Source organism: Diceros bicornis, chromosome 33, assembly GCF_020826845.1.
Source record: "Diceros bicornis minor isolate mBicDic1 chromosome 33, mDicBic1.mat.cur, whole genome shotgun sequence".
NCBI classification, from domain to species: Eukaryota; Metazoa; Chordata; class Mammalia; order Perissodactyla; family Rhinocerotidae; genus Diceros; species Diceros bicornis.
The window spans coordinates 10758197-10784355 of NC_080772.1; the positions used below are offsets into that span (position 1 = coordinate 10758197).

Sequence of the window (26159 nt, forward strand, 5' to 3'; positions counted from 1 at the left end):
TACAGATATGTAATGGTGTGGGCGAGCAGAGAACCACTGCTTTCAACAGTGAGCTTTTTAATGCAAACTTAAAATATATTCTGATTAACAAAACGATGATTTAAAGACAATGTGTTACGGGCTGGCCCCGTGGCTTAGCGGTTGAGTGCGTGCACTCTGCTACTGGTGGCCCGGGTTCGGATCCTGGGCACGCACTGACGCACCACTTGTCCGGCCATGCTGAGGCGACATCCCACATACAGCAGCTAGAAGGATGGGCAACTATGACATACAACTATCTACGAGGCCTTTGGGGAGAAAAACGGAAAAAAAAAAAAAAAAGGAGGAGGATTGGCAATAGATGTTAGCTCAGGGCCGGTCTTCCTCAGCAAAAAGAGGAGGATTGGCATGGATGTTAGCTCAGGGCTGATCTTCCTCACAAAAAAATAAATAAATAAAATAAAGATAATGTGTTAGAACTGTATTTAAAATACATTTACAAATTAGGACATGCCAATGAAGCAAATTTAAGAATTGATTGCACTTTAAGAATTAAGTTAATAACAAACTGTCAATTTTATTCAAATACTGCTTTAGCAGAAGACTTCTCTATCAGATCATAATATACACACGCAAGAAAAATGTCCTCAAAACGTGAATTTCAAGTAGGGACTAACACCTAAACAGGACAGGCTTTTGGGTACTGTGCTTTCTGACAAGCTCTGTTTCCAGAGTAGATCACTGTGTTTATACTGCATATGACGCCATGCACAGTGTCAGAGTGACTGTAACACTCACAATACATGAGTAAAAAGTCACACAGGATGAAAACCTTACAACTATCAGCAATCTCCTGAAAGTACCCTGAAATATCCCAAATTGTCACAGAGGTTAAAATAGTAATATTCCAGAAACATCGAGTTGCTTAAATCATAAAATAATTTTAGTACAGTGTACAGTAAACATCTAATTTATCCATTCACTTATTCCTTTATTGATTCAGTAATGTTTACTGATTGCTTACTACATGCAAGACAGTTCCGGGGCATAATGCACAATGGTGACCAACGTGAGCCAAAAATCTCTGGCCTTGTGGATCTTAGATTCTAATGAAGGAGATAAACAATAAACAAGATAAATAAGTAAAACATGTAAAGGAAAAATGTTCTTTAAGATAGGGTGGCTAAGATTATTCATAATAGCCCAAAACTAGAAACTACCAAATGTCCATCAACTGTTGAATGGATAAACAAAATGTGCTAGATCCATACACTGGAATATTATGATTCCATTTACGCAAAATGTCTAGAACAGGCAAATCTATGGAGACAATAGATTAGTAGTTGCCTGGGGCAGGGGGTGGAACCAGGATTAGCAGTAAATGAACACAGGGATATTAGTAGGGTGATGAAAATGTTTTAAAACTGATTAATGATGATGATTGCATAACTCAGCAAATCTACTAAAAACTACTGAATTGGACATTTGAAATGCACGAATTATATGATATGTAAAATATGTGTTTGTTTTTTTAAAAAAAAGAGTAGCTAAGGAAGGCCTCACTGAAAAGGTGGTAAGGTGGTATCAGAGTGAAAATCTAAAAGAAGTGAGCCTAGCAGGCATCTAAAGGAAGCATATTCCAGCCCATGAAATAACAAACGCAAAGGCCCTGAGGTGGGAGTCTGCCTCGTGTATTGAGAGCACAGCAAGGAGGCAAGCATGGCGAGAGCAGAGAGAGCCAAGAAGGAGCTGGAGATCCGGTCCAAGGTCAGAAAGTAAAGGGAGCCAGATGGTGAAGGACCCTCCAGGCACGACAGTCAGTTGCCCTCCACCACACGTAACCTCTATTAACAACGTGTAGAGGGGCCCAGACGTTGCAGAAAGCTAAAGGAAGGTGGGGGTGTGTGGGGAGGTACAAGGATTAGAAAGAAACAAAATCATAATATGCAATTATGACTGATCATTGAGAAATACCAAAAGAACTTGTGGATAAATTAAGGAAACCATTTAAACTAACAACAGAAATAAATTACCTGGAAATAAATGTATTCAAGATGTGCAAAAACACCATGGAGAAAATTAAACTATATTAAAAATATTAATCACTTTAAAAAATGATAAAGATGTCATTTCTCCCATCAGTAAACTATATATTTAATGCAACTCCAATCAAAATCCATAAAGGATTTTTTTTACCCCTTCTTGGAAATGGGACAAGTCATTTTAAAAACATTTATATGGAAGAGTAAACAGCCAGGAAGAGCCATGACATTTTGGAGACAAGCAAAAAAAGGAATATCATTGGGGGGTGACTTTCCTTAACGATATCAAGACTTTTTTTTTTTTTTTTTTGGTGAGGAATATTAGCCCTGAGCTAACATCTGCTGCCAATCATCCTCGTTTTTGCTGAGGAAGATTGGCCCTGGGCTAACAATCATGCCCATCTTCCTCTACTTTATCTGTGGGACACCTGCCACAGCATAGCCTGATGAGCAGTGTGCAGGTCTGGGCCCGGGATCCAAACCTGCGAACCCTGGGCCACCGAAGCAGAGGGCATGAACCCAACCACTACGCCACTGGGCGGGACCCTCAAGACTTATTTTAATGCTGGAATAATTAAGCCTCTGGCACTGGGGATGCATTTTGGCTTTTTTCCCCCTAGCTTCACTGAAATATAATTGACAAAGTTGTACACATTTAAAGTGTCCAATGTGATGATTTGATATAAGTACATGTTGTGAAATGATTACCACAATTAAGTTAATTAATGCATCCATCACCTCACATATTTACTTTTCTCTTTTGTGGTGAGAACGCTTAAGATCTACTCTTGAAGCAAATTTCCAGTATACAATACAGTATTATTAACCATAGTCATCTTGCTGTACATTAGATCCTCAGAACTTATTCATCTTAGCTATAACTAGAAGTTTGTACCATTGACCAACCCCTCCCCATTTCTCCTACCCCCTAGACTCTGGCAAGCACCATTCTACTGTTTCTATGAGCTCACTATTTTTTTTTTTTTTTTTTTAAAGATTCTACATATAAGTGATACCGTGCAGTATTTGTCTTTCTGTGTCTGGCTTATTTCACTTAGCATAATGACCTCCAGCTTCATCCGTGTTGTCTCAAATGGCAAGATTTCCTTCTTTTTTGATGAATAACATTCCATTGTACATATATATATCACATCTTCTTTGATAGGGATTGCACTGAATCTGTAGATTGCTTTGGACAGTACGGATATTTTTAAAGTATTAATTCTTCCAATCCAAGGACATGTGATATATTTCCCTTTATTTGTGTCCTCTTCAATTTCTTTCATCAATGTCTTACAGTTTTCAGTAAAAAGGTCTTTCACCTGCTTGGTTAAATTTATTCCTAAATATTTTACTGTTTGTGATGCTATTGTAAATGCAACTGTTTTCTTAATTTCTCTTTTGGATAGTCTGTTGTCAGTGTATAGAAACACAACCGATTTTTGCATGTTGATTTTGTATTCTGCAACCTTGACTAATTCATTTACTAGTTCTAACAGTATTTTAGGGAAGTCTTTAGGATTTTCTACATGCAAGATTATATCATCTGCAAAGAGAGACAATTTTACTTCTTCCTTTCCAATTTGGACCCATTTTATTACTTTTACTGTCCTAATTGTTCTGGCTAGGACTTCCAGTACTACGTTGAATGGAGGAATGGAAGTGGTGAGAGTGGGCATCCTTGTCTTGTTCCTGATCTTAGAGGAAAAGATTTAACTTTTCACCATTGAGTATAATGTTAGCTGTGGGGTTGTCACATATGGCCTTTATTATGTAGAGGTATATTCCATCGATACCTAATTTGAGGGTTTTTATCATGAAAAGACACTGAATTTTGTCAAGTTATTTTCTGCATCTCTTGAGAGAATCACATGATTTTTATCTTTCATTCTGTTAATGTGGTATATCACATTGATTGATTTACATATACTAAACCATCCTCACATCTCAGAGATAAATCCCACTTGATCCTGGTGTCTGATCCTTTCAATATGCTGTTAAATTCAGTTTTCTAGTATTCTGTTGAGGATTTTTGCATGTATGATCATCAGGGATATTGGCCTATAATTTCCTTTTCTTGCAGTGTCCTTGTATGCTTTGCTGTCAGGGTAATACTGGCCTTATAAAGTGAGTTTTGAAGTGTTCCATCCTCTTCAATTTTTTGGAAGAATCTGGTAATGACTGATATTAATTCTTCTTTAAATGTTTGGGGGAATTCATCTGTGAAGCCATCTGGTCCTGGGATTTTCTTTGTTGTTTCCGGTATTTTTGATTGATGGTTCAATCTCCTTACTAATTACAAGCCTGTTCAGCTATTCTATTTCTTCATAATTCAGTCGTGGTAGGTTGTAAGTTTCTAGGAATTTATTCATTTCTTCTAGGTTACCCAATTTGTTCCTGTATAATTGTCCACAGTAGTCTCTTATGATCCCTTGTATTTTGCAGTATCAGGCGTAATGTTTTCACTTCTGAATGCTTTCATTTCTGAATGTACATATTTGAGTTTTCTTTTTATCTTAGTCTAGCTAAAGGTTTGTCTATTTCTCTTAGTTGATATTGTCTATTGCTTTTCTAGTCTTTATTTCATTTATTTCTGCTCTGATCTTTGTTATTTCCTTCCTTCTGCTAATTTTGGGCTTACTTTGTTCTTCTTTTTCTAGTTCCTTGAGGTGTAAGTTCAGTTGTTTACTTGAGATCTTTCTTTTTTCTTAATGCAGGCATTCATCACTATAAATTTCCCTCTTAGGACTGCTTTTGCTGCATCCCATAAGTTTTGGCATGTTGTGCTTCTATTTTTATTTCACGATTTTTCTCATTTCCTTTTTTATTTCTTCTTTGACCCATTGGTTGTTCAGGGGTGTGTTGTTTAATTTTCACATATTTGTGAATTTTCCAGCTTTCCTCGTTATTGACTTCTAGTTTTAAACCACTGTGTAAAACTGGAAAAGTGCTTGATATGGTTTCAATCTTCTTCAATTTGTTAAGACTTGTTTTCTGGCCTAACACATGGTCTATCCTGGAAACTATCTTGTGTGAGCTTGAGAAGACTGTGTATTCTGCTGCTGTTGGATGTAACGTTCTGTATATGTCTGATAGGTCCATTCAGTCTAAAGTGTAGTGCAAGTCCATTATTTCCTTATTGATGATCTGTCTGAATGATCTAGCCATTGGTAAAAGTGGGTAATGAAGTCCCTCCTATTATTGCATTGCTGTCTGTTTCTGCATTCAGATCTATAATAATTGCTTAACATGTTTAGGTGTTCCAATGTTGAGTGCATAGGTATTTACAATTATTATACCCTCTTGATGAATTGAGACTTTTATCACTATATAATGATCTTCTTTGTTCCTCATTATAGTTTTTTAAAGCCTATTTTGTCTGATATAAGTATAACTACCCTGTTCTCTTTGGGTTTTCATTTGCATGGAATCTTTTTCCATCCCTACATTCTGATCCTATGTGTTGTCCTTAAAGTTGAAGTGAGTCTGTTGTAGGCAGCATATAGTTGAGTCTTCTTTTTTATCCATTCAGCTACCCTGTGTCTTTGTTTGGAGAATTTAGTCCATCTACATTAAAAAAAGTTACTGATAGGTACAGACTTACTATTGCCATCTTGTTCATTGTTTTCTCACTTTCTGTAATTCCTTTGTTCCTTTCTTCCTTTCTTGCTGTCTTCCTTTCTGATTTGATGATTTTTCATAGTAGTATGCTTTGATTCCTTCCTCCTTATCTTTTCTGTGCCTACTAGGGGTTTTTCCTTTGTGGTTACCATGAGACTTACATAAAACATCTTATACTTATAACAGTCTATTTTTAGCTGATAACTTAACTTCAATTGCATATAAAAACTCTATCCTCTTTTAATTCCCCTCATTTTGTTTTTGATGTTATAATTTACATCTCTTTACACTATGTAAGCATTAACAAATTTTTGCAGCTGTAGTTTTTAAAAATACCTTTGTCTTTTAACTTTTATATTAAAGTGATTTACACACCACCATTATATTATGAGAGTATTCTGAATTTGACTATATACTTAACTTTACCAATGAGTTTTAGTTTCATATGTTTTCACATTACTAATTAGCATCCTTTCATTTTAGTTTGAAGAACTCCCTTTAATATTTATTGTAAGGCAGGTCTAGTGGTGAGGAACTCCCTCAGCTTTTGTTTGTCTGGGAAAGTCTTCATCTATCCTTCATTTCTGAAAGACTGAACTGCTGGGTAAAGAATTCATTGTTGGTAGTTTTTTTTCTTTAAGTACTTTGCATATATCACCCCACTCTCTCCTGGCCTGCAAGGTTCCTGCTGAAATATTAGATGATAGCTTATGGGAGTTCCTTTGTATCAAGAGAGTTTCTTTTCTCTGGCTGCTTTCACAATTCCTGTTGACAGTATTATAATAATGCGTCTCAATAAAGTCCTCTTTGAGTTGAATCTGTTTGTGGACTTTTATGTACTTGGATGTCTATGTCTCTCCTCAGATTTGGGAAATTTGCAGCCATTAGTCCTTTAAATAAACTTTCTGCCCCTTTCTCTCTTTTCCTTCTGGGACTTCCAAAATATGAATAGTTCTACTTGATGTTGCCCATAATTCATATAGGCTTTCTTCACTCTTTTTAAGTCTTTTTTCTCCTCTGACTGGGTAATTTCAAATGATCTGTTTTCGAGTTTATAGATTTTCTTCTGCTTGATCAAGTGTTCTGCTGATTCTCTCTATTCCATTTTTCATTTTATTCACTGTATTCTTCAGCTCTAAAATTTATGTGGTTTTTTTAATGATTTCTAATCCCTGTAGAACCTCTCATTTTGTTCATGTATTGTTTTCCTGAATTTTGGGGCTATCTGTGTTCTCTTATAGCTTGCTAATAAGCTTCCTTAAACCAATTACAGGCAAAGCTCATCTTATGGCATTTTGCTTTATTGTGCTCCGCACATACTGCGTTTTTTACAAATCGAAGGTGGCAACCCTGCATCAAGCAAGTCTATCAGCACCATTTTTCCAATAACATTTGCTCATTTGGTGTGTCTGAGTCACATTTTGGTAACTCGCACAGCATTTCAAACTTTTGCATCATGAATGCATCATGATTGTATTTGATATGGTGATCTGTGATCAATGATCTTTGATGTTACTATAATTGTTTTGAGGCACCATGAACCGCGCCCATATAAGACAGCAAACTTAATCAATAAATGTTGTGTGTCTTCTGACTGCTCCACCGACTGGCCATTCCCCAGCGTCTCTCCCTCTCCTCGGGCCTCCCTATTCCCTGAGAGACAATTATATTGAAATTAGACCAATTAATAACCCTACAATTGCCTGTAAGTGTTCAAGTGAAAGGAAGAGTCGCAAGTCGTTCACTTTAAATCAAAAGTTAGAAACGATTAAGCTTAGTAAGAAAGGCATGTCAAAAGCTGAGATAAACCAAAAGCTAGGCCTCTTCCACCAGTTAATCAGGTTGTGAATGCAAAGGAAAAGTTCTTGAAAGAAATTAAAAGTGCTATTCCAGTGAATATACTAATAATAAGAAAGCAAAACAGCCTTATTGCTATTATGAAAAAAGTTTTAGTGGTCTGAACCAAAGATCAAACCAGCCACAACACTCCCTTAAGCCAAAGCCTATTCAGAGCAAAGCCATAACTCTCTTCAATTCTATGAAGGCTGAGAAAGGTGAGGAAGCTGCAGAAAAAAGTTTGAAGCTAGCAGAGGTTGGTTCATGACGTTTAAGGAAAGAAACCATCTCCATAACACAAAAGTGCAAGGAGAAGCAGCAAGTGCTGATGTAGAAGTTGCAGCAGTTTATCCAGAAGATCTAGCTAAGATAATTAATGAAGGTGGCTACACTAAACAACAGATATTCAGTGCAGACAAAACAGCTTTATTTTGAAAGACAATGCCATCTAGGACTTTCATAGCTAGAGAGGAGAAGTCAATGCCTGGCTTCAAAGCTGCAAAGGACAGGCTGACTCTCTTGTTAGGGGCTAATGCAGCTGGTGACTTTAAGTTGAAGGCAATGCTCATATACTATTCTGAAAATCCTACAGCCCTTAAAAATTATGCTAAACCTACTCTGCCTGTGCTCTATATATGGAAAAACAAAGGCTGGATAACAGCAGATCTGTTTACAACATAGTTTACTGAATATTTTAAGCCTACTGTTGAAACCTACTGCTCAGAAAAAGATTCTTTTCAAAATATTACTGCTCACTGATAATGCACCTGGTCACCCAAGTGCTCTGATGGAAATGTAAGAGATTCATGTGTTTTAATGCCTGCTAACACAACATCCATTCTGCAGCCCATGAATCAAGGAGTAACTTTGACTTTCAAGTCTTATTATTTAAGAAATACATTTCATAAGGCTATAGTTGCCATAGATAGTGATTCTTCTGATGGATCTGGGCAAAGTAAATTGCAAAGCTTCTGGAAACAATTCACCATTATAGATGCCACTAAGAACATTTGTGATTCATGGAAAGAGGTCAAAATATTAACAGTAATAGGAGTTTGGAAAAACTGGATTACAGCCTTCATGGATAACTTTGAGGGGTTCAAGACCTCGGTGGAGGAAGTAACTGCAAATGTGGTAGAAATAGCAAGAGAACTAAAATTAGAAGCAGAGCCTGAAGATGTGATTGAATTGCAGCAATCTCACTATAAAACTTTAACAGATGAGCAGTTGCTTCTTACGAATGAGCAAAGTAAATGGTTTCTCGAAATGGAATCTACTCCTGGTGAAGATGCTCTGAAGACTGTTGAAATGACAAGAAAGGATTTAGAATTTTACATAAACTTAATTAATAAAGCAGTGGCAGAGTTTGACAGGATTGACTCCAATTTTGAAGGAAGCTCTATTGTAGGTAAAATGCTATCAAATGGTATTGCATGCTACAAAGAAATTGTTCATGAAAGAAAGAATCAATTGATGCAGCAACCTTCATTTTTGTCTTGTTGTAAGAAATCAACACAGCCACCTTAACCTTCAGCAACCATCACCCTGATCAGTCAGCAGCCAATAACACTGAACAAAGACCCTCCACCAGCAAAAAGATTATGATTTGCTGAAGGCTGAGAATGTGGTTAGCATTTTTAGCAAAAAAATATTTTTTAATTAACGTATGTACTTTTTTAGACATAATGCTACTGCACTTAAGAGACTACAGTATAGTGTAAACGTAACTTTTATACGCACTGGGAAACCGAAAAATTCACGTGACTTGCTTTATTGAGATATTTGCTTTATTGCAGGGGACTAGAACCAAACCTGCAATATCTCTGAGATATGTCCTTATTTTGAATTCTTTGTCAGGCAATTTCTTTTGGGTCGGTTACTGGAAAATTATCGTGTTCCTTTGGTGGTGATGTGTTTCCTTGATTTTTTGTGTTCCTTAAAGTCTTTCACTGTTGTCTTTGCATCTGAAGAAGCAGTCACCTCCTCCAGTATTTACTGACTGGCTTTGGGAGAGAGCTACCTTCACCACCAAGTTCGACTAGGGATTCTGAAGTTTTCTTAGATCTTTTCTATGGACATGGCTTCTCCACACTTCTTGTTCCCCCTTGTAGGGTAATTCTTAAAATTGTATGCCTTATCTGAATCCCACAAAGCCAGGCAAGGTGCTGAGAGCCTCCCATTTGTTTTCCCCAGGGCGGTGCCCTGAAATTCTCAAGGCTGTTAGTCTTTTCCCAGTCCTCCAGTCGTGCTGGCTTTCTCCACTTGCCCGCTAGCCATCTGTAAAGGCTCCCTCTCGTGGTCTGCAGAAGCACACACTGAAATCAGGGCAAGGTTGGTGGGTGCAGTGGGGTGGGTGTGAGTGAGGTGTGTGGAGTGTTGGTGGTGCCCGTGGGCCAGTGGGGCGGGGTATACAGGAGAGGAGTCCCCAGTAGCTTGTGGGCGGGCTCCTGACGGAGTCTGTGAGGTGCTTAGTAGCATCCCTTTGATGAGTTCTGAGCCCTGGTTGCTGTGCTCCCACAGCCTCTCCCAACCCCTCAGCCTTATGATCACCTCAGTAAACTAGATGAGGTGAGAAAGAAGTGGGCCTCTTGAGCAGTGTCCTGCACAGCTTGGGAAGCCGGGCACTCGCTCACGTGCTCCCGTGGGTGAAATCACAGGCTGAGGGGGTCTCTTCTGGCACCAAGCTGTACCACCTTGAGGGAAGATTGATGCAAGCAAAATGAAAATATTCCTCTACTCTCTTCAATGCATCTATTCTTGGATTTTTTTGCCCCAATGCTAGGCTGGAATTTCTCTGCTGGGCTCCCAGATTCCCACAAAGGTAGTCTCTTCCGTGGGTGACTGTCAAAACTGATGTTCTGTGAGGGAATGACAGTAGAGAACGCCTATTCTGGCATCTTGCAGACATCACTCTAAAGTATTTTGGCTTTAGAGCCCACATTCTTAACAACAATGCTATGCTACCTCAGATGAATGAATGTAAGAATAACACCATGCAAAAACCACAGAATAAACTTAAAACACACAAATGTGACTCCCAGAAAATATAAAGTAGATCCTGGGCCTTGATCCCTATAGTTTACAAGCAGAAACGACCGCACCTTATGATTAAGATTTTTCCCTAGAATTCAAGTCAGCTTCTCCATATCCTTTCAAATGAGTATGAGCTAACATGAGAGTCAGGTTAGGGAGAAACAAACCGAGCAAGAGAACAAGAACATCACCACAATTACCTGATCTGCTTTTGCACAACTGCATTTGTAACGTGCTACTACCACAACACATCTACAAATTTAATAAATCCACTATCCACCATTGTAAATGGCCTTATCAACAGTTGCTAAAGTTAAAACCACTAAGTCTTCCTCAATTCTTTTCCACATTCCACATTCAATCAGGCAGTAGGTCCCAGAAATTCTACCTCCCAATTCTAAATACACATCACTACGCATACCTAAAATCTGTCTCTCATTTGGATTCCTACAATAGCCTTCAATTGCTCTTGTCTCCTATGGTGCCTTCACTGATTCATTCATTTATTCAACAACTATTTCACGACTACATATTCTAAACTGTTTTGGACACTGGAAGATAATAATGAACAAAACAGATGAAATCACTGCCTATATGGAGCTTCTCTTCTCAACCCAGTAACCTGCCATCTTCCTAAATCAGATCATGTCACTCCTGCTTAAAACTTTCCAATGGTTTCTCATTACACAGGGATAAAATCCAGACTCCTTACTGTTATCTACAAGGTAAGTCCTGGATGATCTGGCCCCAGTAAACTCTGTCTTCACCCTTATTCAATGCCCACGAGACTTACTTGTCTTCTGGTCCCTTGCCCTTGTACTCTTCTGCTCATATACACTTTTCCCAAATCTCTGCAGATGGTCTGCTTCTTTCTTTTCTTTCGGTGAGGAAGATTGGCCCTGAGCTAACATCTGTGCCAATCTTCCTCTATTTTAGTACCTGGGACGCCACCACAGCATGGCTTGACGAGCCGTGTATAGGTCTGCGCCCAGGATCTGAACCCGCGAACCCCAGGCCGCCAAAGTGGGGTGCACGAACTTAACCCCCACACCACTGGGCCAGCCCTGATGGTCTGCTTCGTATCATTCAGCTCTCTGCTCAAATGACGGTGCCTCAGAGAAGACTTCCCTGACTACCATGGCCAAAAGCAGGAACTCTCACTCACTCTTCCCAAATGATCTTACTTTTTCTTCTTCAAAGCCCTTATCAGTATCTGAAATCAACTTATTTCTTTACGTTTACTATCTATCTTGACCCACTAGAACCTAAGTTCTGCGAATTCAAGAACACAGTTCCTTCATTACTGTGGCTCCACCCCCACTGCTTAAACCAGTACCCGGCACAGTAGGTGCTAAATAAATACTTCTTGATTGACAACATTATTCTTTGCTAATTTAGTTTCATTTCTTCCCTGTAATCCTTTTCCACTCAATCTACTCTCCCTCCCTCATGGGTACTGCCTATCTATTCCAGTCCTCAACAGGAAATTGAAGAATAAGAACTCAAGACCTCAAAACACAATTACAGTCATGCACCTCATAACGACATTTCGGTCAACAAATGACTGCATATATGAAAGTGGTCCCATAAGATTGGTACCACATAGCCTACATTGTAGTAGGTCATACCACCCAGGTTTGTCTAAGTACACTCTATGATGTTCACATGACGACAAAATTGCCTAATGATGCATTTCTCAGAAGATACCCTCGTTAAGTGCTGATGATTATAATGCTAGCCATATGACAGTTCACTTGCTTTGGGGTTAAAGAGGCTTTTGGTTAACACCTTAAGAAGGTACCATTTACTGCATTTCTCCATAAATCATTACATCCTAATAAGTTTTGGGATACAATGCCTCACACTGTGTCTTTCACACAGTTGGCATTCAATAACTATTTTCTAAATGGATAAACATTGCTCTACCTGTCTTATTCTCCTTCCAATTTTCAGAAGCCTTTTACTATCAACTACTATCTCTCAAGTGTATCCCCATAAATAATTAAACGTACTCTAGTGTCTCATATCTTAAAAACAAACATATCAAAAAAAAAAAACCCATAGAACCTTCTCTTAGTCCCACATAACAACCTAGCCAAGTTCCTTACAAGTTTCTTCAAAGACCTGCCTTCACTCGCTGTCTCCATTTCTTTACCTCCGACCCTTTTTTAATTGTGTCCTTCCCATTAAGCCTCTAAGCAAGCTCTCACAAAGTTCGCCAACGATCTACATACAGAACCATTATTAAGAGTATGTATTCTACTATCAGACGGCCTGAGTTAAATTCCAGCTTCTCAATTCACTGAGTATGTGACCTACCTAGGCTAGTCACCTAATCTTTCTGAGCTGCAGTTACCTGTTGCTAAAAGCAGGTGATAAATATATCTCCATACAGGGTTCTACGGATGAATCAATGAAATAGAAAACGTGAAACAAACTTATTACAGTGCTTAGCACAGAGTAAGCACTTAATAAAAGTCGGCTGTTATTATTCTTGTTAAATTATTATTGCTAGTCTTTGTTATCCTTGGTCCTAAGCCCTGATCTTCCCCTGTCACACTATATTCTCTCCCTAAGCAATCCTGGCCACAACTGGTTTAAATTAATATCACAACACTGATGACTCCCAGATTTGTATTTCCAGTTGAGACAACTCTTCAGAGCTGCAGACCCATATATTCAACTACCTCCTTAACATGTCCCCTTGGACATTATCAAAGGCACCTCTAATTTAACAAGTCTAAGACCGCACTCATAATCCGCCTCCTTGTACTTGTCATCCTCCACTCCCCTTCATACCACCAGCAAAACACCAACTGTGAAAACCACAAACAGAGGAGTCATTTTTGACACGTCCCCAGAAATTCTCTCATATCCTTCCACATCTATCTTCTCTACAAACATAATCCCAACTCAAAAGGTATCATCTCTCACTTGAAAAAGCCTCCTAACTGGTCTACCCCTTCTAAACTATTCTCCAAGCATCTATCCTGAGCCCTTCCAATTCAAAACACTATACTTAAGAGTACACTTTAGTTATACCTGCTACATTGCCTTATATACAGAATTAGACAGACCTGAGATGATTATCAAACCATGAAATGAATCTTTGCGAGTCTTAGATTATTTCCTAGCTGTGTAACCTTTGGCAAATTATTTAGCCTTTCCAAGCCTCAATTTCTTTATCTGCAAAATGGAGGCAACAGTATTTAACCTCCTACGTTTTTGTCAAGAGAAAATTAATAACGGCAATAAAAAGCTCAATTCAGTGCTTCCCACTTACTGAGGACTAAATAAATGTTTGTTTATTATTGGGCCTGCTCCTTTGAACTTGTTTTTTTCTCTGCCTGCAATGCTTACGTCTGCACTAATTATCAAATTACTAGTTATCTTGATTTTACAAAAGAGGAAACTGTAGCTCAAAGAAGTTAAATGACTGGCCAGGATCACCTAGGCTGGTGACTGGGCGTGAACGCACGCATTCTTTGCACTTTATTAGCACTTCTCAAACTTTTCCAGTGAGTACTCCTGTTGAGAGAGAAGAGTTTAACTCCCATCCTAGAGGTCAAGAGAGGCACAGACCCAAGCTGCTCCTACTAGCTTGGAGTATCATGCTTTATCTTCAAATAAATCACTGTCAAAACTTTGAACAAATCAAGTTGAGCACAAGAGCCCCTCAAATAGTGCGTACTTTAAATCAAAACTATAAATCTAAGTTTGTCTGTTCTGCGCCTGCAAATCCACTCCAAAAAACTATCTTCGGCCTTCATTTTTACCATTACCCACAACGATATAATGAGACAGTGTCATACAAATGGCTGCAGTTACTATTATTTTCACACAATGAAATTAAGCATCGCTGATGTGTTTAGGAAGAATGGCTGGCCTGAGGACTCTCCCTAGAGAAAGGCTGAAAACAAAAGGAAATTCAGGCATCCTAGGCCAAACTTGAGTTTTCTTAGGACAACACTCACTTCTCTAGAATAGGGTTTCTCAACCTGGGCCCCAATTGAAAAATTAGGCCAGATAATTCTTTGTTATGGAGGGCTGTCCTGTACGTTGTGGGTTGTTTACCCTCTACCTACTTGAGCCAATAGCATTTCACCACTAGCTGTGACAACCAAAAATCTCCAGGCATTGCCGAATGTCCCTTGGGGACAAAACTGTCCCCAGCTGAGTACCCCAGAACGACCCCTGGTATATCCTTTTACTGAGGAGTGAATGTTAGACAGGAGGGCTCAAGCCTCTGACTCCAGAGAGAAAAGAGACTTCCCTCCATTTGCACAGGCACCAACATAAAAGAAAAGAGTATCTGTGCCTTCTCAACGCTAATTTTCCATAAGGAAGTAAACTGAGTGGGATCTCACTTAACTCCTTACCAAAAAATTTCAGGTGAGGCTTCAAAAACAACTAGACTTTTAAAACTGTACTTCTGGGTACTGGGGGAGGGAAGGGAAGAACGAAAAGACTCTGGGGCTGTCTCTCTACTTAGATGGCTACAACGTTAGGCCTCTAGTCTGACAACATAGAGACAAAAGGAGATAGCTCAACATGATACCGTTCTACTGTGACATTGTATAAATGAACATAACCTCCTCTATTCCACCAATCACCATCCAACATGAACACCAGAGATGTACATGCAAATACTCAAACAGTCACAAGAAACAAAAAGTTATTTTATATAAAGGCAGAGACTTCAACATCTGCAATTCTGAAAGCTTAGCTTTTGTGTTGAATAAAACGCAGCTCATTACCCTTGGCAGCTATTCCCTTAGAGTTTGCTAATAAGCGAGACAACAAATGCAGAGTTCTGTGGAAGTTACCCAAGGCTAAAGGTTTGGTCGGGGGGAGTTTGCATGTGAACACACAGGCATACATAGATACGTTTGCAATATAAGAATATTTTTGTCTTTACCTTTTTTAAAAAAAACTTCAATTCCCTTTGCTATATTAGACTATTATTGCTTTTAAGCTTCTACAATTTTATGTTTCCCCTAGGAAATCATACTCTAAGTTTTGTTTTAAATAGTCTCCTAAAGATCTAGCTCAAATGAAGAGTGAGACAGTTGATATAAACTGTAGAGTGAAGTCTCACGAGCCTCAGATTTCCCATCTGTAAAGCGGGCATAAACAAAATTTACTTCTTAAAGTTGCTGTGAGGATCAAATGAAGTCCTGTGTGGCCAGCATCTGGAAATCCATAATACACTCAGTAAATAATTACTTTTATTACTGTTATCACTATTATACATCAACTTCTATGAAACTCCCATTTCTTCCACAAACTCTTAGGGAAAAACGTGTGTTTTAGAGAAGAGAGAAAGATATTTTACAAGCACATCTTACATCTAGATGCAAATATAAGGTATTATTTGTGATAATAAAACAGGGTAGGGCAAAAGAAAAAGTGGAAATATTCTGTGTTTTGTTTGAGAATTCTTGTGTCAATTACATCTGGTATCCAGCAGCTTATGATATGAAAGCCAATGTTCCTTCCTGCTGCAAAAAATTTTTTAAAAAGGAAAGGAAAAAAAGACAAAGAAACAAAGAGGAAGAAAGAAAACCAAAACAACAATATGATAGACTAGAGGGAAGGTCACACAAGATCCGTAATTCTACAATGACAATACTCTCCTAACTCTTCCAAGAACAACAGTAAAAGGTCAAATACCTTCCAAAGAGGCCAGGGTTTAGATTTCACTGCTTATCTAATTAGTAAAATTCCACTGGAAACAATTTTTCTTCCCAAGATCCAAAATCTACTGTTAGGTGTGTTAAGACATACATTTATAAAGTATTGTTACACTATGTTGAGCTCTTCCTCTGGAACTGTAATCCATTTTTAAGAGCTTTATTCATTCAACAGCAGCTCCACTGAACTGATGAATTCAAAAAGTATTAATAACAAATCCAAGATGTCTAGATTTCCCTAAGAAAATGTCAATTCCTTCCCCATAAACCTAACCAAAGAAAAGGCAAATGTTCTTCAATCCTTATTTTCTGGAGTTAATATGGGATAGACGACCGAAATGAAGTTGCTGGGAAATGTACTTCCAAACACTTCCTAGAAGGGCCCTCAAAATATATGCCATTAATAGGATACCGATAACACCACAGCTAAAGTAGTTCATAAGCAACCCCCCCACAAATGCCCTGCATAATTACAGCTCTACAGCAAGACTTCTCCAGTTCTTAGCCTTCAGTTGGCTCCCAGCAGGTCAGCCATAATCGTGTATTCTACAGTCACGACCCTCCCGGTAATTAAATCAAAGAAAGCTAGAGGGCCTTGGGGGTTCTAGTCCAACTCCTTCATTTTACAGGAGGGCCTGAGGCAGGGAGGCAAGCTCACTTTCTCAGCCTTTTGATCAAAGCCCACCCCCAGCTGCCGATCCCAGGCACGAAGTGCGCGCACAGCCGGGGAAAGGCGAGAGGGCAAGGGCCCTGAGTCAGACTGCCCGCAACCTCAACCCGCTCTTCCAAGAACTCTTTGTATGACCTCGAGCACCCCAACTTCTGCGTCTCGATCTCCAGGTCTGTAAAAGCGGAACCAGAGCCCCACAACCTGGGGCTGCTGGGGGTAGTCGGGCGCTGGGCCGCGTCCCACGGCTCCCAGGCTCCAGCTCCGAGGGGGAGCTGCCGCCCGTCCGCTGCCCCGGCCCGGCGCTCGGGCACCCACCTGCACCGCAGGGAAGGCGGTCTTGAGCAGGTAGAACATCTTGCGGTTGGACAGCACGTCCCCGCTGGTCATCTTGTCCTCGGCTCCCTCGCGCGTCTTCCCCTTGGACTTCTCGTGGAGGACGTTGCTCTCGCGGACGCGCCTCACCTCCGCGCCGCCGCGGACGGCCGCCAGCACCGACACGGCCAGCATCTCGCGCAGGTCCACGGTGCCCCCGTCGGCCGCGCTCGCGGGCCCCGCCGGGCCGCCGCCCGGCTCGCCGCCCAGGCTGAAGAGGCTGAAGCGGCCGGCCAGGAAGCCCGAGTAGAGGTGGTAGAGCACGCCGAGCCCCAGCAAGCAGAACACGGCCACCCCCAGCGGGGACAGGCGGATGCCCATGGGGGCCATGGCGCCGCAGGCCGGGCGCTCGGGGAGCGGCCCTCACAGGCCTCCCCGCGCCCGCCGCCGCGCGCTCCCGGGCCAGGCGCCGCGCGGACTACACCGGCGCCCGCTCCCCGGCGCCCGCGCGCCCCATCGCCCTGTCCCGGAAAGGCCGAGCCGCGCCGCCAAGCCCGCCGCCGCCGTCCGGCGCCTCCAGCTCCCCCGGGCCGCGCGGTCCCAGCTCGGCCGGCCGGCGGGGCTCACTTCCACGTTGGCCAACGGCCGTGAGGTGAAAGGGGAGCGTCGGTGTGTGTCCGGGTTACGCAAGGGGGCGGGGCGAGGGGCGGGGCCGGCAGGCTCCTCCCTCGGGGCGGGCGGCCTTGGGGGCGGGGCGGCCGGCTTCGGCCTGCGGGAGGTGCTGGACCTGTGCTTGGGGTCGGGTTCTCAGATCACTCCTGGATGTGGAGGAGCTACTCTCCACGCAGGGAAGGATACTGAGTGCTTTGCGAAAATTTAAATTAAATCTCCTTTCGAACGACAATGTATGGCTGAAATAAAGCCATAGTGATCGTCTGGACTTCCCGTCACTCTCACATTGTTGACGAATGGAGGAAAATACAAGACATTTTAAGTGAGATCTGTATGCTTTTTTTTGCCAGCTCTTGTGTAAACGGATCCTGTAGCTTTAAATCGCCTCTCCGCGCTCTTCAAGGCAGAGCGGGAGGTGGACGGTGACCGGAGGAATTTTACTTGGCTCTTTATTCTGTTGGCATCTCCTGTCGTGATCTAAATGCGTATACATTTATATCTGTGTGTATTTACAGATTTCTCACGTTACCTCTACCTGCTAGAATAAACCATCCTCTATGCAGCTGAAAGCCAGGCCTTGATCCTGGGTTTTCATAATGAAAAAACACTCCAGGCTTCTCTCACTTCCAAAGATACTTTACCCATTCCTTCTTCCCAGAGGTTGAGCGGGAAGAGGAACTGCCTGAGAAAGTCCATTTGATAGGAAGGTTGTCCCAGGATGGTCAGTCAATCTGGGATATGTAATCTTTGAGTCACTATTAGCCCTCCAAATGTCCTTACAGAAGTATTAACAGAAATAACTACTTTCTACTATGCCACTGATCTTAGCAATAATAGTGAATACTTAATAAATTTTAATAAGTGTTATAAGTATTGATAAGTTTATCTTCCATCTTAAAAGTGAGTATTAAGGTGTGCAGTATCATTCTTAAATGTTAGAATATTTATATAAAATCAACTTAAAATGCAGCCTGTTTTACTGTTCATAGCCAAAAGTCATTGGTTTTAAGTGGGCTTTAATATTAACGACCTTAAAAATGCAAGTATGCAGAATGGATTCTGAACATCCATTGATAATCAAGTTATTAGAGGCAGCCTGACCTTCCTTAGAGTTCAGGGCATCTGTAGAATTTGCATATGGTTATACAGATACAATAAACAAAGACTATTGATTGCTTGGTTTTCCCTGCCAGCAATCTGTAACTAGTTTAAAAATAATCACACCACAAAATCAAGTATAAATACAAATCAATGAAAGAACAGTCCCTGGAGTGTTAACAGCACCAGATCTTAAGGAACTGGGCACTGCCCTTGTCAGCTTTTGGGAAAAACTTCGAAATTAATTTCAAAAGAAATCTGAAAAGTGAGGGTCACAGAGGAATTATGGTTACCAAATTCAGGGATAAATATAAAGATCAGAGTTGAAATATAAAGGCTTAAGCTCAACAGAACCGCTTCAAACTGCACTATGAAATCAACAAAAGATATGAGTCAGGTAGTGGTTATGAAAATATTAAAAGCATCATCTGGCTGAGGTTTGTAAAATAAACTGAGTAATACTTTCCAAGGATATTGGAAAGGAATATCGGGCTATGTTCACTGTGGCACTATACAAAGCGTCAGTGAGACACCGAGAGAGATACTAAAAGCTCTGGAGCATTTATACCTCAAGAAAGGGATTTAAGAATTGCGGGATAAGATGCAAAGGCATGTGAAAAGAACGAGAGTGAATTTAAAGAGCATAGTTCCAAGAGGTGCTCTAGTACACTAGAGGTGACAATTGATAATAGATGATAGGTACTGATACAAGATAACAGGTAATTGTTAAGAGAAACTTTGTGACAAGAAGAAAACATTTATCAATTACATATGAGACAGTGATGTTGTCTTAGAACCTTCATAGGAATTAGATTAAAAGAAACTTGCTTTTTTTTTTTTTAATTTTTTGTTTATTGCAGTAACATTGGTTTACAACATTGTAAAAGTTTCAGGTGTACATCACTACACCTCCACTTCTGCACAGATTGCATCACGTTCACCAGCAAAACACCAACTACAACCCATCACCACACACATGTACCGAACCATGCCCTTCACCACCCCCCCACCCCCCCCCACCCCCCCCACCCCCCCCACCCCCGGCAACCACCAATCCAATCTCTGTCCCTATGTGTTTGTTTATTGTTGTTATTATCTACTACTTAATGAAAGAATAAAAGAAACTTGCTTTTTCAGTAACAAGTTGTTAGAAGCTTCAAAAAATGCATCCATACTAATGAAAATTATATGAAAGTAAATGTAAAATAATAGGTTTGTGAAACTGGTCTTTCAAAAATAACTTTTTCTCTGGATGTTGAAGAAGATGAGGACTGCCTAATATTTCTTCTGTATAAATACAAGAATTGACATACAGTAGAAAGTTCTTTAACCACCTTCCACTTAACTGGCTTGCCAGACCCCGCTCCCCACCATCTGTGTGCTCACATCTCATAAGGTGAAGTTTTCTTGAGGCACCTGTCCCCTTTCACGCCTACTAGTAGAATTTATATACTTCCTAAGAGTTAGTTTTGTTTATTTCAACCCCATTTTGTCATTGTGGTTATTATTATAAATGCATATAAATTAAATATTATGTAAGACAATCAAGTATAAGTATGAATGTGAAGCTGAAAGCTTTGGATGACTTGATAAAGGTGAGTCACTAAAAACAAAAATTGCCGTAAAATTAAGTATTGGAGCAAAAACTGTAGCTGATTGTGAAGAAAAAGAGTCATAAAAGTTCAAACAGATGCTGAAATCAGATTGCTTGACGTTATTTTGTGTGTGTGTGAGGAAGATCAGCCCTGAGCTAACATCCATGCCAATCCTCCTCTTTCTGCTGAGGAAAACTGGCCCTGGGCTAACCTCTGTGCCCATCTTCCTCAGCTTTATATGGGACGCTGCCACAGCATGGCCTGACGAGCAGTGCATCGGTGTGCGCCCAGGATCCGAACTCCGGGCCGCCAGCAGCGGAGCACGCGCACTTAACTGCTATGCCATGGGGCAGCCCTTCCAGGGCCCCTCAGATTGCTTGACTTTAAAGAAACCAACCTGGTCGTCCGAGATAATGCATTACTCCTAGAGTTGAAACTGCAACTGATAAGTATACTCCAAGAAAAGCCCTCGCCTTGTATTAAAAGACAGACAAATGAATATAGAGTTACATGTCTTAAGTGTTTAGGGTATCTAGTTTTTTCTATAATTCCCCACTTTTTTTGAGGAGGAGGAGGAGGATTGGCCCTGAGCTAACATCTGTTGCCAATCTTTCCCCTTTTTTTCTTTTTTCTCCCCAAAGCCCCAGTAGATAGTTGTATGTCATGGTTGTACATCCTTCTAGTTGCTCTGTTTGGGACCCTACCTCAGCATGGTTTGATGAGGGGTGCGTAGGTCCACCCTCAGGATAGCCGCAGAAGCAGAGCGCTCGAACTTAACTGCTATGCCACCAGGCCAGCCCCTAATTCCCCACTTTAATTGAATTTTCTCAGTTAACTGACCCATTCCAGTCTTGACTACACCAGACAAAGGACTTCTCCTAAATGTCTGAGTGTTGCTACCTTCCTACAAATACCACCTTTCCTTAGGCTGTCCATTATGTGTGAAATAAATAATACCCATTTATGAAACATTATTAACATCTTAAATGATGATGGTTTGTCTGAATAACTTCTGACCCCAAAAATTTACTTTTGAGAAACTGTGTGTGTGTGTGTGTGTGTGTGTGTATGTGTGTGTGATACATCTCTGCCAGTTAGTTTCCTTATATTTTTCTTTTTTCTTTTAACAGTGCACTTTAGGGGGACAATAAATTAAAGATTCAAGCTTGTTGGATCCTAGGTAAAAGTGTTTTTACTATGTTCCTGAGAAAGCAAAACAAAACAGTGAACTGATAGCATTTCTTCATGTTTAAAATATTAAACTTCCAAGAAGAGTATTATTTATATATTCTTCCCTTAAGTGATTCAATCCTATAGAAACAATAATTATGTTTTTTAATAGATCCAGTGATATGGTGTTTGGTTCTGCCATTAAAGTTCTCTCTTGGGCAGATCACACAATTCTTGGCACATGGCTTTTGTAAGTTAAGATTGTGGACAGTCTGTTTCTAATACCTGATCTATATCCATACTTAATATTGTTTTCCCTCAAGATTTAGAAATACTCAACTAAATGTGCAACTTTTTCAATTAATATAAAATATTTATGTTGGCATTATGACCTTCTACTGTGGCCCTAGTAGCAACAGTAATAGTGACTACTTATTAAATAGAGGCAATGTTGTGTGTATATGCAATAGAAAACGGGATATAGTTGCTGCCCTTTAGAGCGAATAATTAGAGCGAAATTATAGTCGCTCTAATCCATATGGACAACATGAAGTCAGGTAGGTATTTTACATATCTTTATATCCTCTGACCTAACTCGGATCCTTTGCATATATGAACTCAGGAAATATTTATGAAACTGGACTTTTAAAAACTAGTTTTAATGAAATTTTGTCTAACATGTAAAGGATTTTTTTAAATATTGAATTTAACAAATACGTTAAGGACTCAACATTCATTTTGTCTGTTTAAAACTTTTGTTTCACAAGCGTACACATCAGCTGAAATAAGTATTTGCTTTGGAGCTGTTCGGATGTTAAATATTTGTTAATTTGTGTGTGTGTTCATTAAATCCAGTGCTTGGCAGAGCGTCAACTCAGTTAGTAATATAAATTACCCCACATTAAATTTTATTCTCTAAGTGATCTGAACTCATATTACATATTTTACCCACTATCTACCTGAAACCTGAGGTTAAACTATCTTCTTAAAACTCCATTTAGTTAAAAAAAAATACAATGTAGTACTAAAATTTTCTAGTCTGCAAAAAATAGCATTTGAATGGGTTCATCAATCATGATTAGAATATATAGTCTATGGAATTGTGTTCATAATTTATGTTACAGAAGAACCCCAACATAATACACATTGCTATTGCAGATATTTGCATATAATCCAAGCCAACTCACGTTACCTAGAATGTAAGAACTCAATATATTTAATAATATCTTAGCCAATGTGTCTCAAATTTTTTGCCAATGAGAAAAGGTAAAAAAAAAAAAAATGTACATGTAGATGTAACAAAAGAAAGCTTCACTAAACAATGCTTACCATTACTACATGAAATATTCTTTTATGTTTTCAAACCCTCTAAATTGATTTCATGATTCTATTAATGCATCACTGTTGGGAGACAGTTCTCTGTGAGTCTCTGGGCGTCTGCTTGTCGTTGCAGCAGGGCACTCACTCTGTTTTCAAGGATGTTATCTTTTCAAGGATGTTTGCACAGCAGATGGCCTTGAATGACAGAGATGGTATCTCCTGCCAGAGAAAACCGTAAGTTTGTTTCCTGTACACTATAATAAAGATAATGGCGGGCAGGCTTACTGCCAATTATAAAAGATTCAGGGTCCCTAAGCTCAAAGTTCCTCTCCTGTAATGCAACCCACTGTGCATGTAGGAGTCTTGACCCTCTTAGTGTCGTCTTATGCAGATTGGGGCTTGAGAAACAAGTGCAAGCGCTGACACTCTGAATGCCACAAATGCTTTGTGTCTGAGCCACAAGTCTCATGTCTTCTGCCAGCATCCGTGAAACTGGCAGGCTAACTTGTTAGCTGCAAGAAGGGTGAAATCTCAGACCCTTCACAGCTCTTGACAGTCACAATTCCCACATCATCAGTTAAGTTGTAAAGCCAATTTTCCCAATTTATTTCATCTTAGTCCCAAAGCAAATAGAAAATATATTTTTCTGTAGTATCAACTGACTAATACTGTATTACGCCTCAAGGTGTCTTCGAGAAGCCCATATTCTTTTAGCAGAACTAAGTTTCTTACTCATCTGTCTTCACCCAGGAGCCTCATTCAGAGAAAGCCTTCTGCCAGTCCTTGAGGTTTTGTGGTTAGAAAAGACAAGACACACCCCAATTGCTGAAGGTGATGAGAATATCTGCAGTAATGAGGAACCCCATGAGCGCATTCAGCACATTAGAGTCGTTCTGTCTCAGTGCTTCTAAAACTGTAATGTTCAGCAGATCATAAAGTGCTTCAAGAATGACTCATAGTCATGTAGAAAACAAAAGCAGCTCCAGTGACACACTTTTCCTTCCGTGCATGAAGAGAGCTCTGATTGGGTCACTCATGCTGGCAGTGTTTCACGGAAAGTTACTTTCATGCTGTAGTTTTCAAATACATCTACGTCAGCGTCTTTGGCTCTGGTCGAGTCATTTCAGCCAAGGTGGCAGGGTTACTTTCATTTGACATCCGTACACATGGCAAAAGCCATAGCTGCTTGAAGAATAGCCTGATGTTGCTTTCTTTTGCAGAGGGCCAGGGCAGATACAGCCATCATTGCCCATCTGTTTTAGTCCCTCAAGTAACATCTTAACATCCTTATAGCTAATGACAAAGTTACAGACACCTGCCACGTGGGCATCAGATAAAAAATTCTGGAGGTTAAAGCATTAGAGAGAGATTTAGCTCCATCTCTTGACTTTTAGCTCCATCTCTTACTTTACTCAGGTGAGTAAACTGAGTTCCCACAAAGCTAGGTGAGAACCCTGGTCTCCTACTTCCTAGTCAACATGATTTCCATCGAATGCCCAGATGTGGGCAACATAACCCTCCTTGGAAAGGCAGCACGAGCATTAGCCCCTCAAATGCAGAGCCTGGGTTTTCAGCCCCTGCCACAGTGCCTGCTCCACAATGTGGCACATTCTCTCTCTCTCTTTTCAAATTCATTTCAGTCACTTTAGATTTGCATACGATCTGATTCAGATTGCATTTTTAATTTTTCTCACTTTTTGAGTGTTTTTGAGTGATACCGCTTAATTTTAAATATTCTCCTATTTCTACTTTATGAATCACTTATTAACATGAACAACCCTGAGAAACAAATTCTCAGGTTTTATATTCTGCAGGTTTTTCAAGCCTGTTCTCAGATATCAATCTCCAGGAGGCTTCCCTGACCAAAGAGTGGTCTTCGTGCTCTTTGTATATGTCCCCATAGCAAACAGTGTTGCCTCTGTCATTGCGTGCATCCCATCATATCACTGCCTGATTACCTGGCTGCCTCACGTACTGGACTGTGAGCTCCTTGTGGGCAAGACCCACAGCTCATTCTGGTTTGGTATCACGGAAGCCAGTACTATGCTTGATGCGTGCTCAGCAAATGGTTTATAATGCACTTTGTTTACCCCGTCCCCCCTGTCACATTTACACTGTCATTGCCCAGATTCCTCTCTGAGCCTCATTCATTACTTCTTATCTCTTCCTATTTCCATAGGTTAATATAATAAAGCTAACAATCCCTCAAACACAAAGCCTTATCAAAATCTAGCTGAAAGGTAACAGGAAGAGAGGCAGGAGGTAGAGTTCACTACAGTTAGTTTCAATTGTGCGTCTCTTTCTCTCTAAGCTCAGACTGCTCTCTTTCAGCCTCTGAAGAGATGTCAGTTATAGTGACATATCTTTGGAAACATGGAGCAAACATATGTTTGATACACATGGAGCAAGTCAATGAAGCTGAGTCCAGCTGGTATCTCCTAATAAGTGGGCAAAAGGAAGATGGATTTTGATGATTTCTGACTCTATAGGATACCTATTAGGAAATGACCAACAGTGCTGTTGTTGCAGATTAAGAACAAGAAGCCCTAGGGGATATTTATGTGACCATGCTCATTTTAGAGCGCTCACATCCCTCTTCATATTGAAGAGAGGGACCAAGTGTGCCAGGGGCAGGGCTGGGAGGAGGGAGTTGACTGCAAGAGGCCCTGAGGGAACATCTGGAGTGACAGAAGTGTTCTATATTATTGTGGGAGTGGTTACCTGGCTCTATGCCTTTATCAAAATTCAGCAAATCAAATACTTAAAATTGGTGAATTTTATTGTATATAAATTATAACTCAAAAAACTGATTTTTTAGAAAGAAGGAAGGAGGGAAGAAGAACAAACCAAGTCAAGAAACAGATCCTGGGTGTAATGTTAATGTAACTCTTTGGAAACAAAATGGGGTGGAGGGATGGAGTTGACATCTGCAATTCCTACACCATCATGCTATAACTGCATATTCCAACAAGACTGTCCCAGTGTCATGTTTTAAGAAGGTAAGAAACGTCTTCTCTTCCTGCCTAGCACAATCTGCAAGCTCACTCTCCCCACTGACTTGTGAAGGTGAAAATAAACACAAAATAAATGAGGGAGAAAACACAACTCTTCCACTAGT

At 40.2% G+C, this 26159-nt stretch overlaps 1 protein-coding gene across 1 annotated transcript in view; it reads right to left on the minus strand.

Annotated features, from left to right (window-relative positions):
• The window catches only part of BPNT2 (3'(2'), 5'-bisphosphate nucleotidase 2), a 33151-nt gene extending 15338 nt beyond the window's left edge, over nt 1-17813 (minus strand). The window contains exon 1 of the mRNA XM_058528739.1: nt 17190-17813. Coding sequence (XP_058384722.1) covers nt 17190-17576 — 387 coding nt within the window. The 5' untranslated portion in view covers nt 17577-17813. The remainder of the gene's footprint in view (nt 1-17189) is intronic.
• Nucleotides 17814-26159: the final 8346 nt, after the last annotated feature.